This window comes from Eptesicus fuscus, chromosome 17 (assembly GCF_027574615.1).
Source record: "Eptesicus fuscus isolate TK198812 chromosome 17, DD_ASM_mEF_20220401, whole genome shotgun sequence".
Classification (NCBI taxonomy): Eukaryota; Metazoa; Chordata; class Mammalia; order Chiroptera; family Vespertilionidae; genus Eptesicus; species Eptesicus fuscus.
The window spans coordinates 40,430,678-40,456,224 of record NC_072489.1 but is presented as its reverse complement, the minus strand read 5'-3'; the positions used below and the strand labels follow the sequence as shown (position 1 = coordinate 40,456,224).

At 47.0% G+C, this 25,547-nt stretch overlaps 3 protein-coding genes across 10 annotated transcripts in view; 2 read left to right on the top strand and 1 right to left on the bottom strand.

Moving 5' to 3' along the window:
- Positions 1-7,902, top strand: part of MMS19 (MMS19 homolog, cytosolic iron-sulfur assembly component) — a 28,750-nt gene extending 20,848 nt beyond the window's left edge. For all 5 annotated transcript variants that reach the window (XM_054728952.1, XM_054728949.1, XM_054728951.1 and 2 more), the window contains 14 exons: positions 31-180; positions 1,531-1,686; positions 3,024-3,123; positions 3,616-3,718; positions 3,860-3,928; positions 4,149-4,275; positions 4,725-4,825; positions 4,968-5,024; positions 5,168-5,354; positions 5,663-5,745; positions 5,873-6,037; positions 6,117-6,176; positions 7,145-7,245; positions 7,323-7,902. In XM_054728952.1, coding sequence (XP_054584927.1) covers positions 31-180; positions 1,531-1,686; positions 3,024-3,123; positions 3,616-3,718; positions 3,860-3,928; positions 4,149-4,275; positions 4,725-4,825; positions 4,968-5,024; positions 5,168-5,354; positions 5,663-5,745; positions 5,873-6,037; positions 6,117-6,176; positions 7,145-7,245; positions 7,323-7,350 — 1,487 coding nt within the window. In that variant the 3' untranslated portion in view covers positions 7,351-7,902. The remainder of the gene's footprint in view (positions 1-30; positions 181-1,530; positions 1,687-3,023; positions 3,124-3,615; positions 3,719-3,859; positions 3,929-4,148; positions 4,276-4,724; positions 4,826-4,967; positions 5,025-5,167; positions 5,355-5,662; positions 5,746-5,872; positions 6,038-6,116; positions 6,177-7,144; positions 7,246-7,322) is intronic.
- A 47-nt stretch (positions 7,903-7,949) lies between these two features.
- On the bottom strand, positions 7,950-17,326 carry ZDHHC16 (zinc finger DHHC-type palmitoyltransferase 16). 3 transcript variants are annotated; one of them, XM_008144131.2, is made up of 11 exons: positions 17,145-17,326; positions 13,450-13,697; positions 13,093-13,287; positions 12,858-12,946; positions 12,438-12,466; positions 11,663-11,796; positions 11,476-11,523; positions 10,553-10,638; positions 9,793-9,916; positions 9,523-9,593; positions 7,950-8,528 (listed from the first exon to the last, which is right to left on the bottom strand). In XM_008144131.2, the coding sequence occupies exons 2-11, from the start codon at positions 13,690-13,692 to the stop codon at positions 8,414-8,416; spliced, it is 1,134 nt and encodes a 377-aa protein (XP_008142353.1). In that variant the 5' UTR covers positions 13,693-13,697; positions 17,145-17,326; the 3' UTR covers positions 7,950-8,413. The 3 variants fall into 3 exon arrangements, with proteins under 3 accessions (XP_008142353.1, XP_008142354.1, XP_008142356.1); XM_008144132.2 differs by lacking the exon at positions 11,476-11,523; XM_008144134.2 differs by lacking the exon at positions 12,438-12,466 and having other exon boundaries at positions 11,663-11,708.
- A 170-nt stretch (positions 17,327-17,496) lies between these two features.
- EXOSC1 (exosome component 1) lies at positions 17,497-23,876 on the top strand. 2 transcript variants are annotated; one of them, XM_054729198.1, is made up of 8 exons: positions 17,497-17,558; positions 17,667-17,782; positions 19,628-19,702; positions 21,352-21,440; positions 22,163-22,196; positions 22,688-22,738; positions 22,870-22,954; positions 23,439-23,876. In XM_054729198.1, exons 1-8 carry the CDS (start codon positions 17,528-17,530, stop codon positions 23,543-23,545), a joined length of 588 nt encoding a protein of 195 aa, XP_054585173.1. In that variant the 5' UTR covers positions 17,497-17,527; the 3' UTR covers positions 23,546-23,876. The 2 variants fall into 2 exon arrangements, with proteins under 2 accessions (XP_054585173.1, XP_054585174.1); XM_054729199.1 differs by lacking the exons at positions 17,497-17,558; positions 17,667-17,782 and having other exon boundaries at positions 22,163-22,203.
- Positions 23,877-25,547: the final 1,671 nt, after the last annotated feature.

The following is a 25,547-nucleotide window of genomic DNA, read 5'->3' as shown; positions in this document are numbered from 1 at the left end:
GGGAAACCTTGTCTCCTGGGTTGCTTTCAGGGGAGTCGGATTTGGCTAGAGAGGATGGGTCCACCAACTGCTCCCGGCATCTGCGCTGTCTGCAAGCCTTGTCAGCTGTATCAACACATCCCAGCATTGTCAAGGAGACCCTGCCTCTGCTGCTGCAGCATCTCTGCCAGATGAACAAAGGTAAGTACCAGGAATGATCATTAAGGAGCCGGGCTGAATGGGGAGCTGTAGTCAAGTTTGGAGTTGATGCCTCTAAGGCAGTAGATGGGAACTTTTAAAATAAAATGTTGATGCCTAGGCCTCACGCAGTCCAACTAAACCAATCTGTGAGGAAGGATGGGACTTGGGCACCAGTAATTATTAAGAGTGCCCAGCCCTAGCTGGTTTGGCTCAGTGGATAGAGCTTCAGCCCTTTGACCAAAGGGTCGCAGGTTTGATCCTGGTCAAGGGCACGTTCCTTGGTTGCAGGCTCCATCTCTGGCCCTGGTCAGGGCAAGTGCGGGAGGCAACCAATTGATGTGTCTCATATCGATGTTTCTCTCTCTCTGTCTTTCCCCCACCCTTCCACTCTCTCTAAAAATCAGTGGGAAAATATCCTTGGGTGAGGATTTAAAAACAACAACAGAGTGCCCAAGTGATTTTAATTTGGAGGCAGCATTGGAAAGTGCCACTCTAAGGCCCTGCCACAGCAGCATGGGCATCATCTGGGAGCTCGTTAGATGTGCAGAATCTCAGGCCCCACTGATCTGAATTTGCTTTTTTTCTTTTAATCCTCACCCAAGGATACACTCTTACTGATTTTTTAGAGAGAGGGAGAGAGAGAAACATCAATTGGTTGCTGCCTGCACACATCCCGACGAGGGATCAAACCTGCAACCCAGGTATGTGACCTGACTAGTAATCGAACCCATGACCCTTCAGTGCATGGGATGACCCTCCAACCAAGTGAGCCACACTGGCTAGGACCAGAATCTGCATTTTAACAGGATCCCTGGGTGATTCTTACTCTAGTTTGAGAGTACTATAGGCACTAGTAACAGTGGCAATTGGTACTACAAACCTATACATGATCACCATGGGTCCTCACTAATTCCTAAGCTCCCTACTTTGCACTGCCCAGCCCTTGTGGTAGATCCAGTCAACAGTGGATGATCTGCTACAAGGTAGAAAAAACATGACTCAGAGTGTGGCCTGGGTTAGATTCCTGACTTCGCACTTACTGTGACCCTGGAAAAACCACTGGGAGTTTCATTGAGCTGCCACATCCTTCTCTATAAAATGGAAGAAATTATCCTTCTAGAATGATGAAAAATTTGAGAAAATGTGTGTGAATGCTTTTGCTGCAGAGCCTGGCAGGTCTCAGCTCTGAAATCTGAATAGATGAAAATGAACATCCAATAAAAGAATAAAATGACTTGGCTCTTTAATAAGACACTTGATCACTCACCTTTGGTTGTTCTTTCCATCTGCTCTATCTGAAATGCTTACAAGTGCTTTTAGGGAAACAGAGAATCCTTTCTCCCCACACAGGGAATGTGGTTGCAGAACCGAGTGAAGTGATTGCTGTCTGTCAGAGCCTCCAGCGGGTGGCAGAAAAATGCCAGCTGGACCCCGAAAGCTGCTGGTATTTCCATCAGACAGCTATACCTTGCCTGCTTGCCTTGGCTGTGCAGGCTTCCATGCCAGGTAACTTTCTCCACCTCACCTCCTACCTTTCCTCTAGACCTCCACCTTCCACTAGTGAACAGCACTGCCACCCTCGGGTTTTCGCTGGTACTGCATTTTATACCAGCAGAGGCTTATTTTAAGATTTCGCTGAAGCAAAGGGTGCTAACTTAGCCAATGCCAGGAACTAAAATCCATTCATGTTAGCAATGTTCAAAAGGATGCACATCTTTTACCTATTTAATTGCTATGTAATTAGTTTAGTTAGAATTCTGCTCTGGAGTTAAGTAAACCTGGTTGGGTTTCAGCTTCAACTCTACCACTAACTTAGGTGAAGATATTTAGCCTTTCTAAGCCTCTGTTTCCTCACTTATTAGGAGGAGATAAGAGAAATATCTAGCCCTAGCTTGTTTAGCTTAGTGGATAGAGTGTCGGCCTTCGGACCAAAGGGTCCTGGTTTGATTCCAGTCAAGGGCATGTACCTCAGTTGCAGGCTCCCTGGCCCGGGCCCTGGTCAGGGGGAATGCAGGAAGTAAGCAATCAATGTGCTTCTCTCACATCAATATTTCTCTCTGTCTTTTCCTCTCTCTTTCACTCTCTCTAAAAATCAATGTAAAAATATCCTCGGGTGAGGATTTAAAAAAAAATAGAAATATCTATATCACAGGGCAGTTGCTAAGGATTAAATAAGATCATGCTTGGTAGCTCACAACATAGTAATGTATGTAGGTATCATAGCTCTGATATATGGTAGCTGCTATAACAATGAAGCCCCATGAAGATAAATCCATGTTATCTTTTAAGTTTTTGAAAAGGCTAACATAACTTTCTGATGTTAAGAATGTTCATATTAGCAGGCCTTATGTTCCATTGTTGCCCAATCTAAGGACTGTGTACAAAGTTCTCAAGAGCTTCTGTGCCCACATTAGACTACTCCTGCTCTGGTGCTTGCTAGCTCTCTGGTTTACAGCACTACTACAGAACAGGTTAGAAACCACTGCTGCTGTGACTAGAGTCCAGCCTGTCACGGTGACAGGACCTAATTATCTAAACTATAGTCATGGCGCCTGGCCGGCGTGGCTCAGTGGTTGAGCTTGGACCTATGAACCAGGAGGTCACTATTTGATTCCCTGTCAGGGCACACACTGGGTTGTGGGCTTGATCCCCAGTGTGGGGCGTGCAGGAGGCAGCCGCTCAGTGACACTCTCTCATCATTGATGGTTCTATTTCTCTCTCCCTCTCCCTTTCCCTCTGAAATCAATAAAAATATTTTTAAAAATAAAATAAACCATAGTCATGATGGCACTGTGTTTGTGTGTGCGTTGTTTTGTGTGTGTGTTGTTGTTTTGATTTTACAGAGAAGGAGCACTCAATTATGAGAAAAGTGCTGTTGGAGGATGAAGTGTTGGCCGCCATGGTGTCTGTCATTGGCACAGCCACCACCCACGTAAGCCCTGAGTGAGTATAATCATGGATGTGGCTTGATCCCCAGGAAAAGGATAGCAATCTTGGGGAGCAGCAGCAGGTAGCTGCCTTCTGAGCTGTCCTTTTACCCAATATCAAGTGTGGAGGCAGCTGTTTGTCTTGTAAGTTTTGCTGGCAAAGTAAGGAAGGGGCTTTTGGCACCATGGACCATGGGAGTGGGTGAACCATGGACTGATGGTTCTTGGCTGCAGATGTGCATAAGAATCACCTGTGGAGCATTTTTGAAATACACATTGCGTTCTCTCACTAGATTGTGAGCTCCAGAACATGGATTAGATTTGTCTGGCTTGCTGCTCTATCACCAGGGCCTAGAATGGGAACTGTTCCTGGCATATATGTGCTGAATTAATAATTGTTGAATATGTGAATGATCATGCTCAGACCCACTGACTCGGTGACTAATGGGAACCCCAGGGCTACTATACAACCCTAGCTCCTTGGTGATACCTAGTGCTCTACCCCTAGCTTAGCAGCCCAGAGTGTCGCCTGCATTGTGCCCCTCTTCTTGGATGGCAACATCTCCTTTCTGCCTGAAAACAGCTTCCCTTGCAGATTCCAGCCATTCCAGGTGAGGGTCTGATGGATCAGATGGGGTAGAATCCTGAGATTTCTGTCCTTGAAATTTCTAGGGCTAATCTGGGATGGCTGTTGGAACAGATAAGTCTATTGCTGGTATGACAGGCTTGATAACGCTCTTCTTCCTTTATAGGACGGCTCCTCGGGACAGAGGAGGCTGGTTGCACTGCTTATGGCCTTTGTCTGCTCCCTGCCTCGAAATGTAAGTGAACACATTTGGGGAGTTACCCAGTTTAACCCTGACTAGGAGAGGTGGATCCCAAGTGACTTGTGGGCTGAACTTTGTCGCAGACTAAGCTGATCTACTTCCCCATTGAAAAATGTAGTTCTCATCCATCCTGGCCCCTGCTGCCACTTTTTACTGGTTATCTCTTTGAGTTCAAGTGTTCTCTGGGTCCATGACATGACCAGGTTTTCTGTAGGTGGAAATCCCTCAGCTGAACCAACTCATGCGGGAGCTTTTAGAGCTGAGCTGCTGCCACGGTTGCCCCTTCTCCTCCACTGCCGCTGCCAAGTGCTTTGCAGGACTCCTCAACAAGCACCCTGCAGGTACTGGAAGGCTTCCTGAGGAGATCTTCAAGTTCAGTCCTCATTCTTTTTTTAAAAGGAGCTCGCTAATAATACATATAATAGGGGATCCCAGGGGACAGTCCTTGGGACAAGTTGAGAGTGAGTTGGACAAAGCATAACAGGACAGAGATGAGGGGGTCAAGCAGAGTGCTGTGTCTAATCTGTCATCCTGCTCCCTACAGGGAGCTGTCAGGGATCATTCTTTATTAGAAGCAGACAACTCTTTTCAAGTGCCAGCACCCTGCGCTTTAAGGATAGCAGGCTCTCGGGCTGGTGTTCCAGAGCTGAGTGGGCAAAGCACACAGCCGAGTGTTATTGTTCTCTTCTCGTGGCTTCTCAGGGAGCTCTGCACTGAAATGATTTACATCCTTCATTGTTAAAGAAAAAATATGTAGCCTTTGCATCAGCATTTCCTCTCTCCTTTTTAGGACAACAGCTGGATGAATTCCTACAGCTGGCTGTGGACAAAGTGGAAGCTGGGCTGGGTTCCGGGGCCCACCGCAGTCAGGCCTTCACACTGCTTCTCTGGGTAAGGAGTCGGAATGGATTCTCATTAAACAGACAATTATGTCTGGTTAAAAAAATTTCTCCATTTGACCTGGAAGCATAGCATGCTTCTCAGGGTTCTGGGGCTTGTGTCATGCCCTGACCATTTTCTTCTCTGATTACAGGTAACAAAGGCCCTAGTGCTCAGATATCATCCTCTCAGTTCCTGCCTTACAGATCGGGTACGTCCATTCTGGAGACAAGGGAATGTAGGACCTAAACAGGAACTTCTGTTGATCCTATTCCTCCCAGAAATGACTGTCATCCTCCTCCCGGTATTTAGAAGTCTTCTCCCAATATACCTCAAAGGCTCTCTTTTTTCCAGCTCATGGGCCTCCTGAGTGATTCAGAACTAGGCCCAAAAGCAGCTGATGGTTTCTCTCTGCTCATGTCTGACTGCACTGATGTACTGACTCGTGCTGGCCATGCTGATGTGCGGATCATGTTCCGCCAGCGCTTCTTCACAGATAACGTGCCTGCTTTGGTCCAGGGCTTCCATGCTGCTCCCCAAGGTAAGGAGAGTCTAAAAGGCAGGCCCCAAATTCATAAGCCTCTCCTTGGCTCAGGCCTCATTCTGGAAGATAATTTAGGACCTCAGTGCTGCTTCAGTGTGGTCTGTACCTAAAGGGCTAACCTTCCAGATTCTTATCTCATTCTTTTCCGTTGGTGGATGGATCTTGCTTATTCTGAGATTGAGGGGCTTTTTTTAAAAAAAAACAACATCTATGTAGGCTAATGTCCCAACTTCATCAGATTGGAGTTGAATTCTTAAGCTGTATGTCTGAGCTGTTTCTCCCCTAAGCTTCTCTGTTTTTTATAGATGTGAAGCCAAATTACCTGAAAGGTCTGTCTCATGTACTCAACCGGCTGCCTAAGCCTGTGCTTTTGCCAGAGCTGCCCACGGTAAGCCTTGCAGTCCAGCGCCTCTAAGCAAGGGACCAAGCCATTGTCCCCCAGCTGAGGTAGAGAGGGGAGGCGAAGCAGGCTCATCATGTATGTGGTCATCCCCACCTTTCCTGTGGCCCCCTAGCTGCTTTCCTTGCTGCTGGAGGCCCTGTCCTGCCCCGACTGTGTGGTACAGCTCTCCACCCTCAGCTGCCTTCAGCCTCTTCTACTAGAAGCACCCCAAGTCATGAGTCTTCACGTTGACACCCTCGTTACCAAGTTCCTGAACCTCAGCTCCAGCCCTTCCATGGTACGTTGAGCCCCAGCAATTCTCTGGCTTCTACAGCCGTCCTTGGGTCTCCTCTCACCTCCCTATGCTTGTGTTCCAGGCTGTCCGGATTGCTGCACTGCAGTGTATGCACGCACTCACTCGCCTGCCCACCCCTGTGGTGAGTACCTCAGGTGTCCCTCTCTGGCCTGGAAAATTCTAAGAGCCAGAGAAGTACCTTTTTGCCTTAGTCAAGCATGACTGGCCACCCTGCTGTGTGATGAACTGCAAAGTACAGATAGGCAAGGATTTGTCTGAATACCCTACCACAGAATGGTCATCCTGTCACCTAGCATCCTCTGGAATCACTAAAGAATAGGACTCGATTTAAAAATGGAACTCCCATTCGACCCAGTAATCTCACTTCTGGGAATATATCCCAAGAAACCAGAAACACCAATCAGAAAGGACATATGCACCCCTATGGTCGTAGCAGCACAATTTACAATAGCTAAGATTTGGAAACAGCCTAAGTGCCCATCAGCAGATGAGTGGATTAAAAAACAGTGGTACATCTACACAATGGAATACTACGCTGGTATAAAAAAGAAGGAACTTCTACCATTTGTAACAGCATGGATGGACCTGGAGAGCATTATGCTAAGCAAAATAAGCCAGTTGGAGAAAGATAAATATCACATGATCTCACTCATATGTGGGATATAATGAACAACATAAACTGATGAACAAAAATAGATCCAGAGACAAAGAAATACTGAACAGACTGTCCAACCTCAGGGAGAAAGGGGGTGGGGGGAGGCGGGGGGCAGTAAGAGATCAACCAAAGGACTTGTATGCAGTAACCAATGGACACGGACACTGGGGTGGTAGGGGCTTGTCCTGGGGGACGGGAGTGGGGAAGGGGGCGGTCAGTCGGGGAAAATGGAGACATATGTTCTTCTTTAAAAAAAAGAAGAACCAACATTAAATTCCCATGATATTCTGATGATGCTTTTACATAGTGACTATTAATAAACAACATAGTTGTAAAAAAAAAAAAAATAGGACTCAAGAGTAGTTGTAGGGTCGGAGAAGCAGCTCTTTTGGTTGCCTTGGCTAAACAGGCTGAGATTAACTCTTATTCCGCAGCTGCTGCCATACAAACCACAGGTGATCCGGGCCTTAGCCAAACCTCTGGATGACAAGAAGAGACTGGTGCGCAAGGAAGCAGTGTCAGCCAGGGGAGAATGGTGAGTTCCTAGGTCGTGGGGAGAGATGGGATTGAAACGAGCCTCACCACTAATGTGCCAAATTCTTTCTGCTACAGGTTTCTGTTGGGAAGCCCCGGCAGCTGAGCCCCGAGTCCTGGCCTAGACTGTTCTGACAATCTAAACTGGAATTACTAACTATTGAGCCATCTTGCCAAGGCAGGGAGACCACTGGCCTCTGATTGCCTTTCCCACAAACACAGCATAAATGCTGGGCCTCTGCTGCGCGGCTGTACAAGAAACAGTCCTGGTTTCTAGTGGATTTGTGGAGTAACTGAGTGTGAGACTACTTGTGTTTGAAGAAAGATCTTAAGACTCTTCCATATTTGTATGTCAGAAAAAGATATGCTGCTGAGGAGTGAATGCAGATAGATGAGTGTGGCCCTGAGGACCAGGGGTGGTGCATGTGTGTATATCTGCTGAAGAATAAAGATTTCTTTTTATAATGGGACTGTCAGATATTCTCTCCCCTGACCTCCACTTATGCCTCAGTAGCACATAATCAGCAGTGTCACTGTATAAGCGGAAAGAACAGTAATGAAAGAGGTTAGCCAAGAATTCTTCAGGGCATCCAGTGCCTCCAAATAGGGCAGAGGTGGCATGACCAGAACACCTCCTCACTAAGCCTTGAGCCTGACTTTCCCCTCCCTGCCCTAAAGTAGTGGCAAAGAGTGAGAAGCTACAGATCTTTAAAAATCAAATACCTTTATTTTTGCTCCCTTTAGCATGTGAGAAGTGGCAGTGACCTCAGCAGTAGGCCTGGTATCTTTGCCCTGTTGAGAAGCCAGGATCTCAGCATGACCATTCAGATGTTTTCTCAGACAGCAAGTGGAAGTGGTGGTGGCCAACTCCAGTGCTATAACCTGGAGGTTGGGGTCAGCACCCGGCAAGGTTGCTAGCTGCCTAATCTCCAGTCTATGGCTGGAACTTCTGTTTGCCTGAGTAAAGGAACATCAGTCCTAGGACTTTTCCACATCGTGCCTTGCTTCTGCAGTGGCCAGGAGTCAGGTCCTTGGGTTGTCTGTGCATGGTACCCTAAGGCAGGTCCACTGGCTCTTTTGCTCAAGAAATCCAAGAAGCTACCCTTGGAGGCCCTTGAGACAATGCAGGAAGCAGGGTGATGCTCAAATTGTGGCTGACAGAATCCAGCTCACACTGCCATCACAGAGGCTGACTGAGCAGTCACCCAAGGAGGAGGATCCCAGATGATTCCATTCCCGTGGGGCAGGTGACTGGAAGGTAACAGCACCCGAGTAAGCCAGTGCCTGCAAGAGAAGAGAAATGTCAGTTCCAAGAGTTTTTGGGCTTCCTGATCCTTACTCCTCAATAAGGACACATTAAGGTATCCTGAAGCTACCTTGGCATTAATCACAAAGGAACAAAAGCCCTAATTTTGTCCAATAAATGTGTCCTCTGATGCCTTGAAGGCCTTTAGAGGTTTTGAGCTGAACGTCTAAGGGGCGACCACAAGCACATTAACAGCCAGGGATGTAATGGGGTTGGGGAAGGAGGCAGGCAGGTACTTGCGGTCACTTTATTACTGCCTCCATCGCTGAAATTTGGAAAATGATTTTCCCATGTCTTGGGTGGAAGGAGCTAGCTTCATTTATTGTCTTAGGACAACCTTTGTCACAAATAGATTATTTCAATTCCAGAAAGTATTGGCTTGAACTCCAGACACTGCCATACAAATGGAAGGTCATTGGTGGCCACCTTCCCTACAGAGAAGTCCCTTCTTGAAAAGAGCTTTCTTGGGATAAGGTGTTATCTGTAAACTTCATCTGCTACTTAAACCACAGTGTTGGCCTTAAACTCTGTTGGCGCAAATGAGCAATGATCTCTACTCCTAGAATCCAGATCTGTGTTTCCGATATTGTGGCCACAGCCACATGTGTTTTGTTATTGTTTTCTAATTTATTTATTTTTTATTTTAGAGAGAGAAAAATAATGTATCAATTTGTTGTTTTACTTACTTATGCATTCACTGGTTGATTCTTGTATGTGCTGACTGGGGATTGAACCTGTAACCTTGGGGTATTGGGATGACGCTCTAACCAACTGAGCTACCCATCCAGGGCACACATGTGCCTTTTTAAATTAGTGAAAATAAAATTTAAATAAAAAATTCATCGGTGCATTAGCCACCCGGCAAGATTTCAGTAGCCACATGTGGTTAGCTAGTGGCTAATGTCTTAGACAGCATAGGCACAGAACACCTTTCTCATCAGATTCCTATTGGACAGCACTGGTCTACTTTACCTTCCTGTGTCCACACCCAGGAATAACTTCCAGTTGTCCAAGCAGCCGTAGTTATAATGATTCCTAAAAACCTAGGACCAAGAAAAATGTAAGTTTCTACAAACCCCTTTTATTTAATCCCCTTCTAATTTTCAACCCTAAGCTGGCCAAGCCTAAGCTCAGCTAGGCAAGTTCTGGCCTTTTAGGATGCCTGCCGTAGTTGGCCCTAACCATGGCCTATTTATAGGATGGCAGGCTCAGCATCCTCCCGCAGCCCTCAGCCCTACTCACTCTGCCCTTGGCCTGCAGCCGACGTTTCTCCTTCCTGTTGATGTGCCTTTCAATACTAGTCTCACCTCGACTGATGAGAACAGCATGCCATACAGTTAGGGCACCCAGGGCAAGTGCCACAGAACTAAGAAAAGAAGCAAAGATTGGTGAGTAGCTTAGAGGGTTAACTGCTATGTCTGAAATTAAGCTGAGCAATAATGATTGGATAGGGACCTTTTTCCCAGCCTACACACCCCAGATAAACTTTTACTTAACTACATCTATAAAAAGCATCAATGAAAATGCTTCAACATGGGCTAAGAATAAATTATGTGGAAAGGAGGGGGAATAAGTCTGTATTACTAATAAGAAAATGTTCTTTATTTCTTAAAATAGCCATGCTTGAGAGCCTGTAGAGAGTACTAAAAGCACCAGGGGTTGGAATGGGATGGCACAAAATTCAGGCTCCAACTCTACCATTCATTCCTGCTGTGTATTGTGAAACAAATCATCCCGCTAATTTTCAGTTTTCCTCATCTATAAAATGTAGTCACTTACTGTTTAGGTAGGCGTTTAACTTACCTTGGCATATAACAAACACTCAATGCCAGAATCGTTAGTATTCCCTGCACCAAAATGCTAAAGAAAATTAAATGCTGACTTTTCCAACCTTTATTAGACTAAGAGCAGCAGTTCACACAGGAATGGGTCCCTGTGGGCACCTAAGGTTTTTCTGAAGCTGCCCCTCCATTAAGCTGCCAAAAAGGAGCGAGTTAGATACCTGCACAGGAACCAGAGGTAGACAAGACTCTTGTGAGTCATTCTTTCTCGGAAGGAGAAGGTGGGTGGTGGGGTCTGGTGATAAGTCTAGAAAAAGAAAACAGCAAAGTCTGGCTCATTTGCTGTGCTAGTCTCCACCAGAGCCCCCCGCACCTTCAGGCAGGGAAGTGATCCAAGCCCAGGATGAAAAAATAATGGGTTAAGCCACAGAGGAGTCAGGGTAGCAGCCAGATGGGTGGACCAAGCCCGGCAGCATCATGTGGACAAACACTGGGCAGAGTGGGTCTGGACAGGATGGCAAAGCACAGAAGGAGCTGACCCTGGGCCTTCAGATCTGACAACACAAATGGGGATCCAGGGGAAGCCACTCCACTCCCCAGCTGGAACTCCTTCCTCTGGGACTGCAATCGCCAAGAGACCAGACCCACACCCAGAATGGAATGACTGCAGCAGGGAGAACTAAGCTACACTAAGGACTGAAAGGGCAGCAGAGGTACAATCATTAGCCCAAGATCTACTCAGCATAAGGAGTCCCAAAAGCCTGGGAGAAGGGACGACCCAGATGCGGATGCAGACAGACCAGGAGCAAAGGATGATCAGACTGGCCCAGCCTGATCTCTGTCCCCTGGAGCCCCAGTACACAGACTGACACAGACTCCTTGCTGCTCAGGCCATCACCAAGGCAGAGTTCTTGCTCAGCCCAAAAAAAGGTGATAATGGGATAGAGAGCCAAAAACTGTCATATACCAGGGACTTCCAGGCCACTTAGTCTGCATGGCATTCAGCCTCCCAGAACACCCCTGATCCAGTCTCCAGCGGCCCCTCAACCAGTCTCTATAACACCACCAGTGGGCCCTGGTTGCCTCAGCAACTCTATGCCCCCTGGCCTGAGCAGCAAAAGGCAGTGGGGTGGGGACCGCCCACCTGGTTGGCAACCGCCTGCAGTTTGTTCTTGTCGAGCTGTTTCATTTTCTAAGGGGATGGAAAACAGTGCTGGTTATACTCTCAGGTCTCTAGCATGGAGGTGCTACCAGCCCCACTCCTTAAGGGACAGATTCCACACCCCAAAGTGCTCTCTATGTAGTGACCCTGCTCCTAACTATGGGCTCACCTCAATGGCAGCGTAAGCCTCCCGGAAGAGGTCCCAACTTCCATAGCTGCAGTAGACACAGCCCAGAGTCATGAAAAAGCAGAAAGAGAAGAAGTACCGATGGTTATAGTGGCCCACACAGTTGTTTAGCCAGGCTGGTGCGGGAAGGATTAAGGACAAGATCAAACAACTTCAGGGTGTGTCCAGGCCTCTCTGGTTCATCCTTGTTTCATGATGACATCATCCAAGCCCAGGGTTTCCAGTCACCAAGAACTATTTCCCAAAGGCAGGAAAATACATACGGGACTTGCCAGAGGTTGAGGTGAAAAAAGCTTTGTGTTAAAGCTTTTCAGAGCCCTCACAAGTCCCATCAGGATATCATGAAAATTGAAACCCTTCACTAAAATGAATGTGCCAATATGTCAACCTAGCTGGGGTTAACCAGACATCTGTACGGGGCAGCAGAAGGGAATCAATGCTTCCATCTGGATACCCAGTGGACGACTGAAGCCCAAACATCTCTTTCCATCCAACAGATGCCGGCATGACAGTCTACAAAAGAAAGGGCTGCAGGAATGGATGCCTTGCTCCAAGGAGTTCTGTCCCAGAGCACCTGTAAGCTTCCTGCTTCCCCCAGGAGACGGTCAGGGCCACAACTCCTCTTCCGCTAACTTCTCATGAGCCCGGTGTTCTCCGCAGGGTGATGCTAGAAGCCTCAAGTCTGTGGCCCTTCACCCTGGGCAGTGCCCTGAAGCTAAAGAGGAGGCCTCAGGCGGGAGAGGTAATGAAAGGATACGACAGTGGTGATCCATCTTCAGCACACACCTGTGAGGGAGGGACACAGGCTGTTATGGTGGCCAAGGTTCTTGAGATGTCAGTGCCAATCCTTTTCTACAAGGACCAACGTCCTGCTGAGGTGGAAAGGGCACAGACTTTGAAGACAGCCAGGCCTTGCTTCAAACGCTGCTACATTGGCTACCTGATACTACATGAGAGTATCAAGGCAACTCATCTCTCGGAACCTCAGTTTCTACAAGTGGTGGTAACGCCTAACTCACAGGACCATCCTGAGGGCCAGGGGTCATGACAGAGAGGGCACAGTGTCTGGCACGTGATGAGTGCTTCATAAACATCAAACCCCAGGTCTAGGTTTTTCCCCAGGGCTACAGCCAAAGGGCCAGAGCTAGGGTTCACCGAGAGCAAAGCCAAGACCCACCTATTGCAGACGCTGCAGTGGTGTGTTCGGGCTGGCTTGGGGTAGATGCACTTCTTACAGATGGAGACTGTTGCAATATCATTCCTGCCCTGTGAAGAGAGAAAAGCATCATGACAATATGGCAGCACCAGTTTCACACCTGCAAAGATGCCAAGGCACGCTCTCTCCCCACTCCTGGGACTGGCGCCCATGGCCAGCAGCCCTCTGCCTCCCCCCACCCCCTGTGGAGACCCACCTGGGGTGGATATCCAGGTGGAGTGGTGATGGCCTGGTAGTAATGGAAGACGATGAGGATCAGATTCCAGTGACTATAGAAGAAATGCCAGCAGAGTCGTGGCACTGAGTAGGTTCGGAGGATGAGGGGTAGGACACACAGGTAGGCGATGGCCACGATGGAGCTGGTCAGCACAATCACCAGCACCACGAACACCTGACAACACCATTAAGGTCAGGGAGGTGCAGTGAGAGAGCTTGTCGACACCCAGAACAAGTCAGGAATATCCCCAGGGGAGGGGCTGGCGTTGGTGCATCAAACACATGTCCCTCTGCTACCCCAAAACATCCCTCTTCCTGCTCCCTGGGCGTCACTCACCACCCCACACCAGCGGATCACGTTGTCCACCAGCCAGTAGATGGGCTCAAAGGCAGCATCGACAGCGGTGTCACTGCCCCCGAAGGAGTTGTAGAGCAGAGAGCGCAGGCAGACCTTGCCATAGCGCCAGCGCTGTACCAGGCCCCGGAGCAGAGGGGGGCAGCGGCGCCTGGAGCCCAGGAGCAGAAGCAGGCGCAGGCAGAGGCGGGCAGGGCCCAGCAGCAGGCTCCGCTGGCCCTGCATGGCTCCTAGGAGAGCACACCATTGTGAGGGGCTACATGGCTCCGAGGAGAGCACACCATTGTGAGGGGCCAGCCTCCCGCCTTAGCCCACCAGTGGGGAGGCCCTGAGCACCAGTTTAGAAGCAAAGACCTAAGACTGAGGCCCAGCTGGGCCAGTTACCAGCTGTGGGCAGTAAGAAAGTCACTCCAGTCCTCTCCGGAATGTGCAGTGCCAGTGTCCCAACCAGACGACAGGGGGTAGGGCTGGAGGTTCTAATCAGGCAGAAACCACATTACACCATGTGGTTACACAGCAAATCCAAGAGGATGCACACCGAGAGCCAAGGGCCACAGTAAAGGGGGGAAGGAGACACGCGGCTCCTAGACAAAGCAGGGTCTTTGGAACTGTCTGCAGACAGGTCACTGGGTGGAGCACAGCCAACATGCAGAAAGCTGCCCACCGTGTCTCTGTGAGCACGGCCACTGGCCGAGGGTTCCCCAAGTCTTCGTCTGCCCTGGCCCATGGACCTACCTCCAAGGAACAACCAGTGGTGAGTGAATGCATCCCATGCGGAGCCTGCACCCAGATCTTCCCTGCCCAGGGTTTCCAGTCCCCAAGAACTATTTGGTTGCTGAGTCTTGGCAAAAGATACTCATCCTTCCTACTCCCTCTGGGCTGATGTTAACAGGCCACCAGACCCAACCTGGTAGCATGAGAGTCGCTGCCTCCTGTCAGGGCAGCTCAGCTACTCCTTCCATGACATAAGATGCTTTGTCTTCAATTCCAGTCCCAGCGCCACCCCAAGGGTACAGAAGCCAAGACAGCCTCGGGTACTCAGAGGAGAGTAACACCACAGGCAGGAAGACATGGCGGTGGGAGGGGAGCCTCCGTGCTGGTGGCTCATGACGACAACAAGGCCTGACCTCTCCGCTGAGTCTCCCCTCCCTGTCCTAGTTGAACATTCAAGAGCCTTCTCGGCAGCTGCTGCCCTTGGCCCCAAGCTTCCCAACCAGCTTCCCTAGCTCTTTAGCCCTTTGCATGGCTCCTCTGCCCGTGCCTCCATCTCCTCTGTGTGGTTTCTATCTCATCCAACAGCCATGGAAGGTCAGCGGCCCAGGCCATGCCCAGAACAGAAGACACAGATTCCTTCGATGATAGTCTCATCAACTCTGCAGATTAACGTCCCTTCCCGAAAAGAAATTATCTGATTTTCCCCTAGAGCTACTTTGTCCTCAGCAACTCCACTGACTTATTATTTAACAGTCAGCTCAAAACCCAGCGGAAACTGGAGGCGGCTGCTCCACTGCAGGGATGGTTTCCGTTCAGTAACTAGAGCAAGGTACTCTCCTTGCATCCTGGCTCACCAACATAAAAAGCCTTTCAAAGAAAACTCTTAATTACCTCCTTCCACAACCCTATAATGACCTAAGGGAAAAAGAAATCTAGCAGACAATGCCAGCAGAGAAAGAGGAGAGAGAGAAGGCAATTCAGTAGGGACCTACTCTGCACCAGGATAAAGAAATGGCCATTCCCATAACACCTCCTAGGAGCTAGAGGATTAAGAGTGTAGAAGAGAGAAAAAGGAAAAGATCAAACTTCCTACCTCCTTTGAGTTGGACTCCCATTGTTTGGAACCCTGATTTGTCCTAAAGCATCAGTTTTCAAAATAGCATATACAGGCACCACAACCAAAAATGTAAGAGTGGGACAAAACATTTTATCCCACAACAAATGCAAGTGGCTTAGATGGTCCATACCACTGTTTATTTCCTTACTATGGCTAATGGAGAATTTCCTAAATACAATAGCAATAGCTTGCAACTAAGATGCACTGTATTTCTCATCTTTATTAACATGATAATATGCCATCTCTCCTGTCTACAAACAAACTTCCTTTTTCAAGTTTCCACTTTCTGGATTGTTCTCAACCACCTCCAGAATTCCTGAGCTCTACAGGAAATGCCTGCTTCAAGGACTAGACTTGCCAACTTTCATGTGTCCCATAATTTGACTACTCAAGGTTCAATTCTGCCCGTCAGTGGTTCTGTGACTTGGGCAAATCACTGGATCCTGCCTGAACTCAATTTTCTTGTGTTCCCATGCAATGAGGATGAGTAAATGCTGAGGTCCCTCCTAACGCTAACCCTTTGATTCCATAGATACACTTGGCAAGGTATAAATGAAATGTTCATGAAGTTCTTAGCACAAGACCTGACTCATGGAAGTGCTCAATAAATACTTGTTAAATAAATTACCCGAGATGTAGAAGTGGAGAGGCTGGTCAGATGTCTATCTGTCCAACGATGTGATAACACTAAAAAATTTTCCACTGCTATCATTCCTCGTTGTTAGAATCATAGCACTTAAGTGTTAGAAGGCATTTTAGGAAACACTTTCAACCAGAAATCAACCCAAACATGTAAACCGAAAGCTTGTAGATGTGGAGAGCAAGAGTTAACAAAGTCTGAAGCTGAGCCTCCACTCATTTTAGCTAGTGGGCTTTGGGGGCCATGGGGAGGCCAGGGAAGCGATATGTAGTCCACGGGGCCACAACTGGGCATCCATTCATCTCAGGAAACCGAGGTAAAGCAGAACTCAAATAATTGTGGGGGAGAAGCACAGAGAAGAGGGGTCAGAGTGAACAAGGGAGGAAACGGAGCAAAGCACACCATCACCCCAAGCACAAGCCCTGAACACTGATCCCACGGTGGTAGTGGCCACAGACCATAGTGACATCTGCCACCAGATTAGAGGGGATTGCAGGCCATGGCACTCTCCTCTTCCCCAGCCTCTAAATCACCACCTGTTTCCCAAGGGGAAACGGGATTTGGGGATGGGAGCGCACACTGGGGAAGATGGATTTCAAAGCTGCCAGAAGGCAGAGGAAACTGTGATGAAAGTCTTGGTAACAACCCTCATCCGGACAAAGATGTTGCTCTCAGGATGTTTGCAATTTCGAACAGCAGGTGTCAATCATCATTACCAACAGCATTTTATTCACGTGCAGACTTCCCTTCCGGACTAACATGTTGGAAAGAGGAAAAAGTTAAGGATGGGATCCGACTCTTGTAAGGATTCCACTGAGATCGGAAGCCGCAGTTATAAAAACAGGGGAAAAGTTTATTTCCTGGTGAGGGTGGCATGGTCAAAAGTGCGATGGACTGGGAGTCAAAAACCTTGGGTTCCGGTTTAGGCTCTACCTTAAACTACCTTTGAGACACTGGACAATTCACATCTTATCTCTGGATCTGAGTGTGCAAATCTGTGAAATGGGCGAGATAGGTTAGTTGGCTTTCTCCCAGCTTCACGGGTTAAGGCTGCCCGGAAGGCGCACTCTGCCTGGCTAGAGGAGAGCGCGCACACGCAGGGCTCCGCCAGGAGACAGCAGGAAGCCGGCTACACGACAAGGCCCCAGAACAGGGCCCGACCCTAGAAAAAGGGACAGGACTGAGGACAAAGGCCTGCAGACTTACCTGCCTCCGGCCGACTCTCCAGCCAACCAAATGGAGCCCGCAGCCTCCGCTCACTGCCACCCCTTCCAGCTCAGCGCCCCAGGCCCGCACGGCTCAACCCAACCAACCATGCCCCGCTGCCTGCAGGGCCAGCCCGCAGACCCGGACCCGCCGCCAGCCCATCCTCAACCACGGGCGCAAGCGCAAGTCCAGGCGTTCTGGAGCTCCGCCCCGGGATTCGCCCGGGGCAACCTGGGACATGTAGTTTACCTCTTCAGAAAGGCACTGCGGAGGTCACGTGACAAACGCACCAATTGGCGCGTTTCTTGTTGAGACACTGCACCTGTATTTTAGCCAATGAGAGGGCGTCTTCGTTTTCCTCCGGGCTTTGGCTAGTGGCTGTCATGGCGCCGCCCGTTAGGTACTGCATCCCGGGTGAGTGAGCGATTCCCTTATCGAGTCCCGGATAGGGACAGAGGCAGGGAGGCTGGATGGCCCGCAGCTTCTGGGCACCCGTGGCTGATGCCGCGTTTTTTCCTGCAGGCGAACGTCTGTGTAACTTGGAGGAGGGCAGCCCAGGCAGCGGCACCTACACCCGGCATGGCTACATCTTTTCGTCTCTTGCTGGCTGCATGACGAAGAGCAGCGAGAACGGCGCGGTAAAGGGGGCGGCCTTCCATCTCCTCGGTCTTTGCCTTGCTCTTACCTTTCATTTCGCGGTCCTTGGGCAAGGGCACTGTGGACGCATCTTTAGCACCTCACCAGGAAGAGTGGGTCTCTGAAGTTTCTTCCAGCGGTGGTCCCTGCTGCCAGGCACTTAGTTGGCACAAGGGTGCCAGTTGTTTTGGGGACCCTTGGTTGTGTTGCTCACTCTCAGGGAAAGATGTTGGGGGAAGAGCAGAGGCCAGCTCAGCCCCACAGTGAGCTGACTCCTGCCCGCATGTTGCCTACTCCTCTGGCTTCAGCCATATCCCCACCTCACCCTCTACCATCTGGTCATACAGGCTTCTTTCAGCGTCGCTCGTGCTCTAAGCTCTCTCCTGCCACCGGGCCTTTGTACGCTCTCCATCTGCCTGGCGCTCTCTTCCCCTCCTTATCCTGTGTAACCCCTGCCTATCCTTCAGATAGCCTAAGTATCACTCAGAGAAGCCCTCCTGGACCCTCTAGTTGAGGAAGGGAGTTTTATTTTTGTTTGTTTTGTTTAACACAAAGAATTGTATTCCTTTCCTTCCAAGCACTTATCTCAGCATCTAATTAAGCAGTTATATGTTCCCCACTAGACTCTTTCCCTACTTTAAGATTCATGAAAGCAGGCCTCACCACCATACCTTCAATACATAGCACAAGGTAAATGCTCAATAAACATTCGTTGAATGCACAAGTTCCAGAGCCTAACACAGTGTTAACTCAGGATCAGATAAGCAGTCTTTGAAGGAGCAGCTTAAAGCAGGTAGTGTACTAGAAAGAGGATTCAGAATTAAAACACTTAGGTGCTGGCTAACTAGACCTTGATTCTGATTTATCTAAGAAACAAACTCTCTGGCTTTAAGTTCTTCCTCATTTGTAAAGTGAGAGGCTTTTCATTCAGTTTTGGGAATGTCCTTAACATTCGTAAGTTTGTTCATATCCTAGGTATAGACATCTGTTGAGCATGTTCATATGTCAGGCTCAGTGCTGAGCTCTAGAGATATGGTAATGAGCCAGATACACATGGTCTCTGCTATCAAGGGGCACAAACCCAAATTGTAAGTAAATAAATGCTCAAATTAATGTATGGTTACAAATGTGATGATTGCTTAAAAAGAATACTACCGGGTACCATGAGAACATGTCGTAGGTAAACCCAGCCTAGTTATCGGAAGTGACATTTAACCAATCTAAAGGGTAAATAGGAAGGGCTCAGTCCTGGCAAAAAGAACAGGTTGAACAGAGATCCTGAGATGGGAAGAAATTTAGTGAGCTGGTCAACTGAAAGGCCAGGAGAGCTAAAACATAATGAGCATGGGAGAGATTAATAACATATGAGGTTCAAAAATACTATCTATCATATACCACCAGCTAATACCATGCTCAAAGAGAAAACTCTACAAGTATTCCCCTAAACGAGAAGCAACCCAGTGTGACCACTATTATATAACATTTACTTGGAAATTCTAGCGAGAAATAGAAAGAATAAGCAGTATAGCTTTGGAAGAAAGAGTCAAATTATCCATGATTTTAGGCAAGAAATTTTATACCAAGTAATTCCAAGAAAGTCACACACAAAAACTTGTTAGAACTGATCTGAAATGGTTAGTTTATGTCTTCTAGCAGCATTCTTTCTGTGGCCCTCCTATTGTCTAAAATTTCTAAGGCTCTCTGCTCTGGGCTACAAACGAATCTGTAGTCCACCTGCCCTCATAGGCTTAACTCTGGACCAAGACATTCCTATATTACACCAAGCCACAAATACCTCTGCCCCAAGGCTTAGCCAGGATACTCACATTTTATTGTTTTTCTTGTAGCTTCCTGTTGTGTCTGTGATGAGAGAAACAGAGTCCCAATTATTGCCAGATGTGGGAGCTATTGTAACCTGTAAGGTAAGTTAGATCTAACATCACTACTTAGGATACCGATACCTACATCCAGTGCTGAAATCCTTATAATTGTAGAACTGCACTGTTCAATATGGTAGCCACTAGTGATATATGACCATTTAAAAGTAAGTAAATTAAAATTTAACATTTACTTATCAGCGCCCTAGATAAATAAATTTGGCTCATTAGATAGAGGGTCAGCCTGCTGACTGAAGGGTCCCGGGTTTGATTCCAATCAAGGGCACATGCCTGGATTTCGGGCTGGATCCCCAGTAGGGGGCATGCAGGAGGCAGCTGATCAGTGATTCTCTCTAATCATTGATGTTTCTATCTATCTCTCTCCCTTCCTCTCTGAAATCAATAAAAAAATATATATTTGAAAAAATAAATAAATAAAATTTATTTATCAGCTTCACTAGCCGAATTTCAAATTCTTAACAGCCACATGTGGTTAGTGGTTGTCATATTAGTCAACACAAAACATTTTTATCACAGAAAACTTTACTGGACTGTGCTGGTCTAAAGATATCTAGGTTAATGATCAAGGCAGCCAAGTTCAGGTTGCATAGTTCTTTCATAGAACAGGTTCCCTGAGTATGTAGTTCTACTTGTGTAGGAAACGGGCTCCAAAAGGTGGTAAGAAGGTGTATCTTTGAATATCTGAGATGAGACCTTTTTCTGCAGAAAAGTGAAAAACTTTATACTATTGCATTCCTGTTAAATATAAAGATTTTAGGATGTTCCAGGGGAAGTACAAATTAATACTATACTGATCAGTAACTCCAGTACATCATCCCACCCTCTGCCAGGTTACATTAATTCGGAGCTCTTAGTTTCTCTCTATATAACTTGCTCCAGCCAAAAAATCTCTGTGTAATTCTGAAAATAACTGGTGAGGCAGTGATCCAAATATTATGCAGCAGCTGAAATATAGACTTAAATTCCATTTACTCTATAGGCCTCTTAATAAGACCTGCTAAAGATCTGGATTTGCTATCATGCCCTGTGTCTATTTATATTAGACATCTGTGTTTTTCAAAATCTATGCTGTGCTATTTCATTTGATTCCTACAGTAACACGATTGGCCAGAGTGGCTCTTATTCCACTTTATGCAAGGACTAGGGGCCCAATGCACAGATTTGTGCACCACTGGGGTCCTTTGGTATGGCCTGTGGGGATCAGGTGGAAATCAGCTGTCCAACGCTGCCTGCCACTCCTGCCTTCTGCTTCCACTCATCCCAGCCCCACTGCAACTGCGCGGGCTTGCGCCCAGTCAGTCCCAATCAGGAGAGGCTCACACCACTGCAGTGGCGCTCGCCAGCTATGAGCCCTACCTCTGGTGCCTGTCGGTCAGCTGAGCAGCGCTCCCACTGTGGGAGTGCACTGACTACCAGGGGGCAGCTCCTGGTTTAAGCGTCTGCCCCCTGGTGGTCAGTGAGCGTCATAGCGACCGGTCGACTGGTCATTCAGTCGTTCAGTCATTTGGTTGCTTAGGCTTTTATATATATAGATAAGTAGGAGTTAAGTTGTCTTAAATTCTGTACTTAGTAAGGTTGCTTGGACTGAAGTCCTGGTAATTCCTAGTTTGTTGCTGTCTTCTTGAGCTGACAACTGCTAATACTCTAATGCTGATATTTTCTCTGTTCGACAGGTCTCTAGCATAAATTCACGCTTTGCCAAAGTACACATCCTGTATGTGGGCTCCACACCACTTAAGAACTCTTTTCGAGGAACTATCCGGTAAGAAGTATTTTTGTCTTCACATTTGCCTCAGCACCTGGAATAAGATTGGAATTTTTACAAACAATTACAATTCTTCCTCTTGCTTATTTCTCTCCTCTCTGTACTTTGATTTGCCCCAGGTATTGTCCTAAGAAAATACTGTAATATGTGAGTTGGGACAAAAGGAAAAAGTAAAGAGAAAAGGCTTAAGAACAAAGCAAAAAGAACTGAGCTAAGCTAGAGATTAGCAGTGTGGGATAATTCAAATCAAAGTAGAAAACACTTTAGGAAGTACCTTCCTTTCTTGAATTGAATTTAATATAGATTAAACCCAAGGATTGTAGAACATTACAAAGGTTAATGGATAAAAGGGTAGATTTTTTTCCCCTGCAGATTCTTTTTTCTTTTTGGGGGGGTTGGGGGAGGATTCTTTGAGAAGAGACAAACAATTCTTGTGAGCCAGATAAGCAAAGTTCCTTATCCTTTCTCGCCAATTCTGATCTGCTTTTCTCTAGTCAGAGGTATTGATCCTGCTGCTCTATGTGATCCAAGAATGTGAAATGTGGTTTTCTCCACTCTGTGAGGCCTGAGAATGCTTCTCCATCCTGATCCTCTGGGTGACAGCTGGGTCCTAATTACATCTTGATCTCTGTTCTTACAGCTCTTTGTCTGCTAGCCATCTTCAAGATAATTCTTTCTCACAGATAATTAATCTTTCTGTTAATTTTCTTTTTTTATAGCAAGGAAGATGTCCGCGCTACTGAAAAAGACAAGGTTGTTGGTTGGTTCTATTTTTTTTGGCTTTAGGACTCAATTCTTTTAAATTATTCCAGCGAATTTTAAAGATCTGTGGGAATGTGGAGTCCAAAGAATTTGAAGGTGTTCCCTCCTGGAAAGTGTAGAATTCACCTCACTGTTCGTTTCCTCTCCATATGAGTTTTGTTTATCCTCTTGACCCGAGCAGGGCTGGTTTACTTTTTGCCTGTGAACCCAGGTATTTATTCATTGCTGTTTCCTCAGACTTACTCTGGACCTACTCAGAGTTACCTATTGCCCAAGTCAGATTCCTGACCGGGTTATTAGATTCAAAATCTTTCATTTCTATGATGATGCTGTAGAAGGAATAAAAGTTGTTGGTTGTCTTGAGTAATGATGACGTCTACCCTCTGGGATTAGAAAATAGACTGAGTCTACCAGAGGGGTTAATAGTTTCTTGTAGACCTAATCTAGAGCTATCATGTGACACTCCTGTTCTTTCTTTACAGGTTGAAATTTATAAGAGTTTTCGCCCAGGTGACATTGTCTTGGCCAAAGTGGTATCCTTTATTCCCAGCAGATTTGTGAGCCTTTGTTAAAAGAAGAAATGGAAGTAGAGATACAACTCAAGTGGCTATGGGAGGGAAGACTTATAAGCCGTCATTTTCCTTCACCAATGTTATGTGACTAGATCTCCCTAGGTGATGCACAGTCCAACTACCTCCTGACCACTGCCGAGAATGAACTAGGAGTGGTGGTAGCCCACAGTGAATCAGGTGAGTTGGTCCGTGCTTCCACATGCTTACCTTTCCCTGGAAGCTATGTTTGTCTTATTTTTTTAAATATATTTTTATTGATTTCAGAAAGGAAGGGAAAGGGAGAGAGAGATAGAAACATCATTGATGAGAGAGAATCACTGATTGGCTGCCTCCTGCACACCCCCTACTGGGGATCGAGCCTGCAACCTGGGCATGTGCCCTTGACTTGAATCGAACCTGGGACCCTTCATTCCGCAGGCCGATGCTCTATCCACTGAGCCAAACCAGCTAGGGCTGTTTGTCTTATTTTATAATTATTACGGAAGCAATGTGAATGTAGATGCTGCTAAGATTAGAATGATTCTCTTATATAAATTAAGAAAAAGAGAATATCTTAACTCCATAAGTCAGTGGAATAAACAAGATTTTTTTCTGTACGAGGGGAGGTTCACTAGGTACCTCAGTGACACTTCAGTTCATACCGAGCTGTTTTCCCTTTTAGGTGTCCAGATGGTTCCCATCAGCTGGTGTGAGATGCAGTGCCCAAAGACCCACACCAAAGAATTCCGGAAAGTGGCCCGAGTACAGCCCGAATTCTTGCAGACCTAGGAAGCTACATTTTTCCCCAAGGAGGGAAGGGGTAAGCTGTTACCAAGAGTACATGCTGTGAAAGTAACAACAAGATGCCATTGTTTTATTCACATTCCTGGGATCAGCCAACAGCCAGCTCCAGAAGTGTCTGCCAGAAACTAACTCTGTAGATGGAACATTTTTCTTGTGAACCTTTCAGTGGATTTCATTCTCGAGTGACAAATACTTCCTTTGGAGTCTATATAAACCAACTGTGTAATGTTGGAGATAGCCTATTCCTTTTGACCGTCTTACAAATACGTAATTTTGCTGTGACACAAAACATTTTTATTAAAAATATTTTATGGTTTCTGTTGTCTTGAGTTGGGAAAGGAATCTAAACGGTGCCATGACATGTGGAGCAGGGGTTTGCCTGGTGGCATCCCTTAACGGACATGTGTCAAGTGCATGCCTGCCCTGGACAAAGCCTGATCTCAAATATTTTTTATATTTTATGTTCTCTTTTGAGTACTTTTGCTAATTGAATACTTACTATGTGCCAGGCACTAGGTCAAGCACTTTATATACATGCCCTCATTTAGAGAGAATATGGTTTCCTGACTATTATAGGACACGTGGTGGTTCGGGTAGCGTGGCGTAGTTGTGAAGTTATGTGGTGATCATAGTGTTACTGAGAGTGAGAACTCCAGGAAATGTTTGTTAAATCTGAATTGAAAACAGGGATGCGGAACTGTTGTGTGAGGTCAGGAAGGGACTTGTGACAGGAGGTAAAAGGAATTAAAGAACTTAGAGAAGTGAAGTGAGGATATTCAAGGCAGAGAGAAGCCCAAGGTAAGTCCCGGAACAAACGAACACATGTTTGAGGATGAGAATGGCATGAAGGTTAAGCATGGAGAGGTTACAGAAGGAATGGACGGAACGTGAATTATGAGATGTCACATCTTGAGGTGTTAACTCAAGGACCCCACACCTTTTATGTGTAGTGACAGTGATTGGGTGAGCTTTGGAGTCAAGTCTCTAGTTCAGGTGGCTTTTTTTTTTTTTTTTTTAAGTATATTTCTTCATTGATTTCAGAGAGGAAGGGAGAAGGAGAGATAGAAACATCAATGATGAGAGAGAATCATTGATTGGCTGCCTCCTGCACACCCCCTACTGGGGATTGAGCCCGAAACCAAGGCATGTGCCCTTGGCCGGAATCGAACCTGGGACCCTTCAGTCCGCAGGCTGACTCTCTATCCACTGAGCCAAGCCGGCTAGGGCTCAGGTGGCTTTATGTTATTTTGTTTTTAATACTCACCCAAGGATATTTTTCCATTTATTTTTAGACAGAGTGGAAGGGACGGGGGAGAGAGAGACACATAGATTGGTTGCCTCCTGCATGCACCTGACCAGGGCCAGGGATCCAGCCTGCAACCAAGATATGTGCCTAGAGTTACTCTATAGTCAAAAAACTAAACCTTGATTTAGTTGAACTAACGTCCTTCACCTCTTTCAGTATTTAGTAGTACACCTTCTGGCAATGTCCACATCTCTTTCAGCCCATTTTCTTTTCTGTAATCTGGGGATACCAGACCTTTCAGAGATTGTCAGGATTAGAGCTTGGCTGGCACAGAGGAGCTTCATTCTAGCTTAACGTGTACTTTTTCCTAATAGACGAGAAAGGTCTTATGGGCTTTCTCATGTTCTAGTGACCTTTTCAAAGGCCTGAAGGAAGGTAAATGTGAGCATCCCTTCCCAATCCTCTCTAATAAAATGGTAATATGCAAATTAACCATCACTCTGCTACATAAGCCATGCCCACCAGCCAATCAGGGTGAGTATGCAAATTAACCACATCCAAGATGGCTACAGCCACAGAGAGCAAGGTTTCCCAGGTAACAGAGCAAGCCAAGCTTTCCATAGCCATTGCAGGCCTAAGCCTCCACTCAAGCTACAAAGTTTCAATTCTAGAAGGTAAACAAATTCAAACAAATTCGGCAGAATGGAGCTTGAGAGAGCAGGCCAGGGTTGCCGGCAGCAA

Excerpts from the sequence above, each read along its gene's own strand:
- ZDHHC16 (XM_008144131.2), bottom strand. The coding sequence starts at position 13,692 with ATGCAGGGCCAGCGGAGCCTGCTGCTGGGCCCTGCCCGCCTCTGCCTG. Across the intron at positions 13,288-13,449 it reads TGATCCGCTGGTGTGGGGTG|GTGTTCGTGGTGCTGGTGAT; the intron begins GTGAGTGACGCC and ends TGGTGTTGTCAG. Across the intron at positions 9,917-10,552 it reads TACCTCTGGTTCCTGTGCAG|TTCTGTGGCACTTGCCCTGG; the intron begins GTATCTAACTCG and ends TTCTTTTCTTAG.
- EXOSC1 (XM_054729198.1), top strand. The coding sequence starts at position 17,528 with ATGGCGCCGCCCGTTAGGTACTGCATCCCGG. Across the intron at positions 19,703-21,351 it reads GAGCTATTGTAACCTGTAAG|GTCTCTAGCATAAATTCACG; the intron begins GTAAGTTAGATC and ends TCTGTTCGACAG. Across the intron at positions 22,739-22,869 it reads ACATTGTCTTGGCCAAAGTG|ATCTCCCTAGGTGATGCACA; the intron begins GTATCCTTTATT and ends TTATGTGACTAG.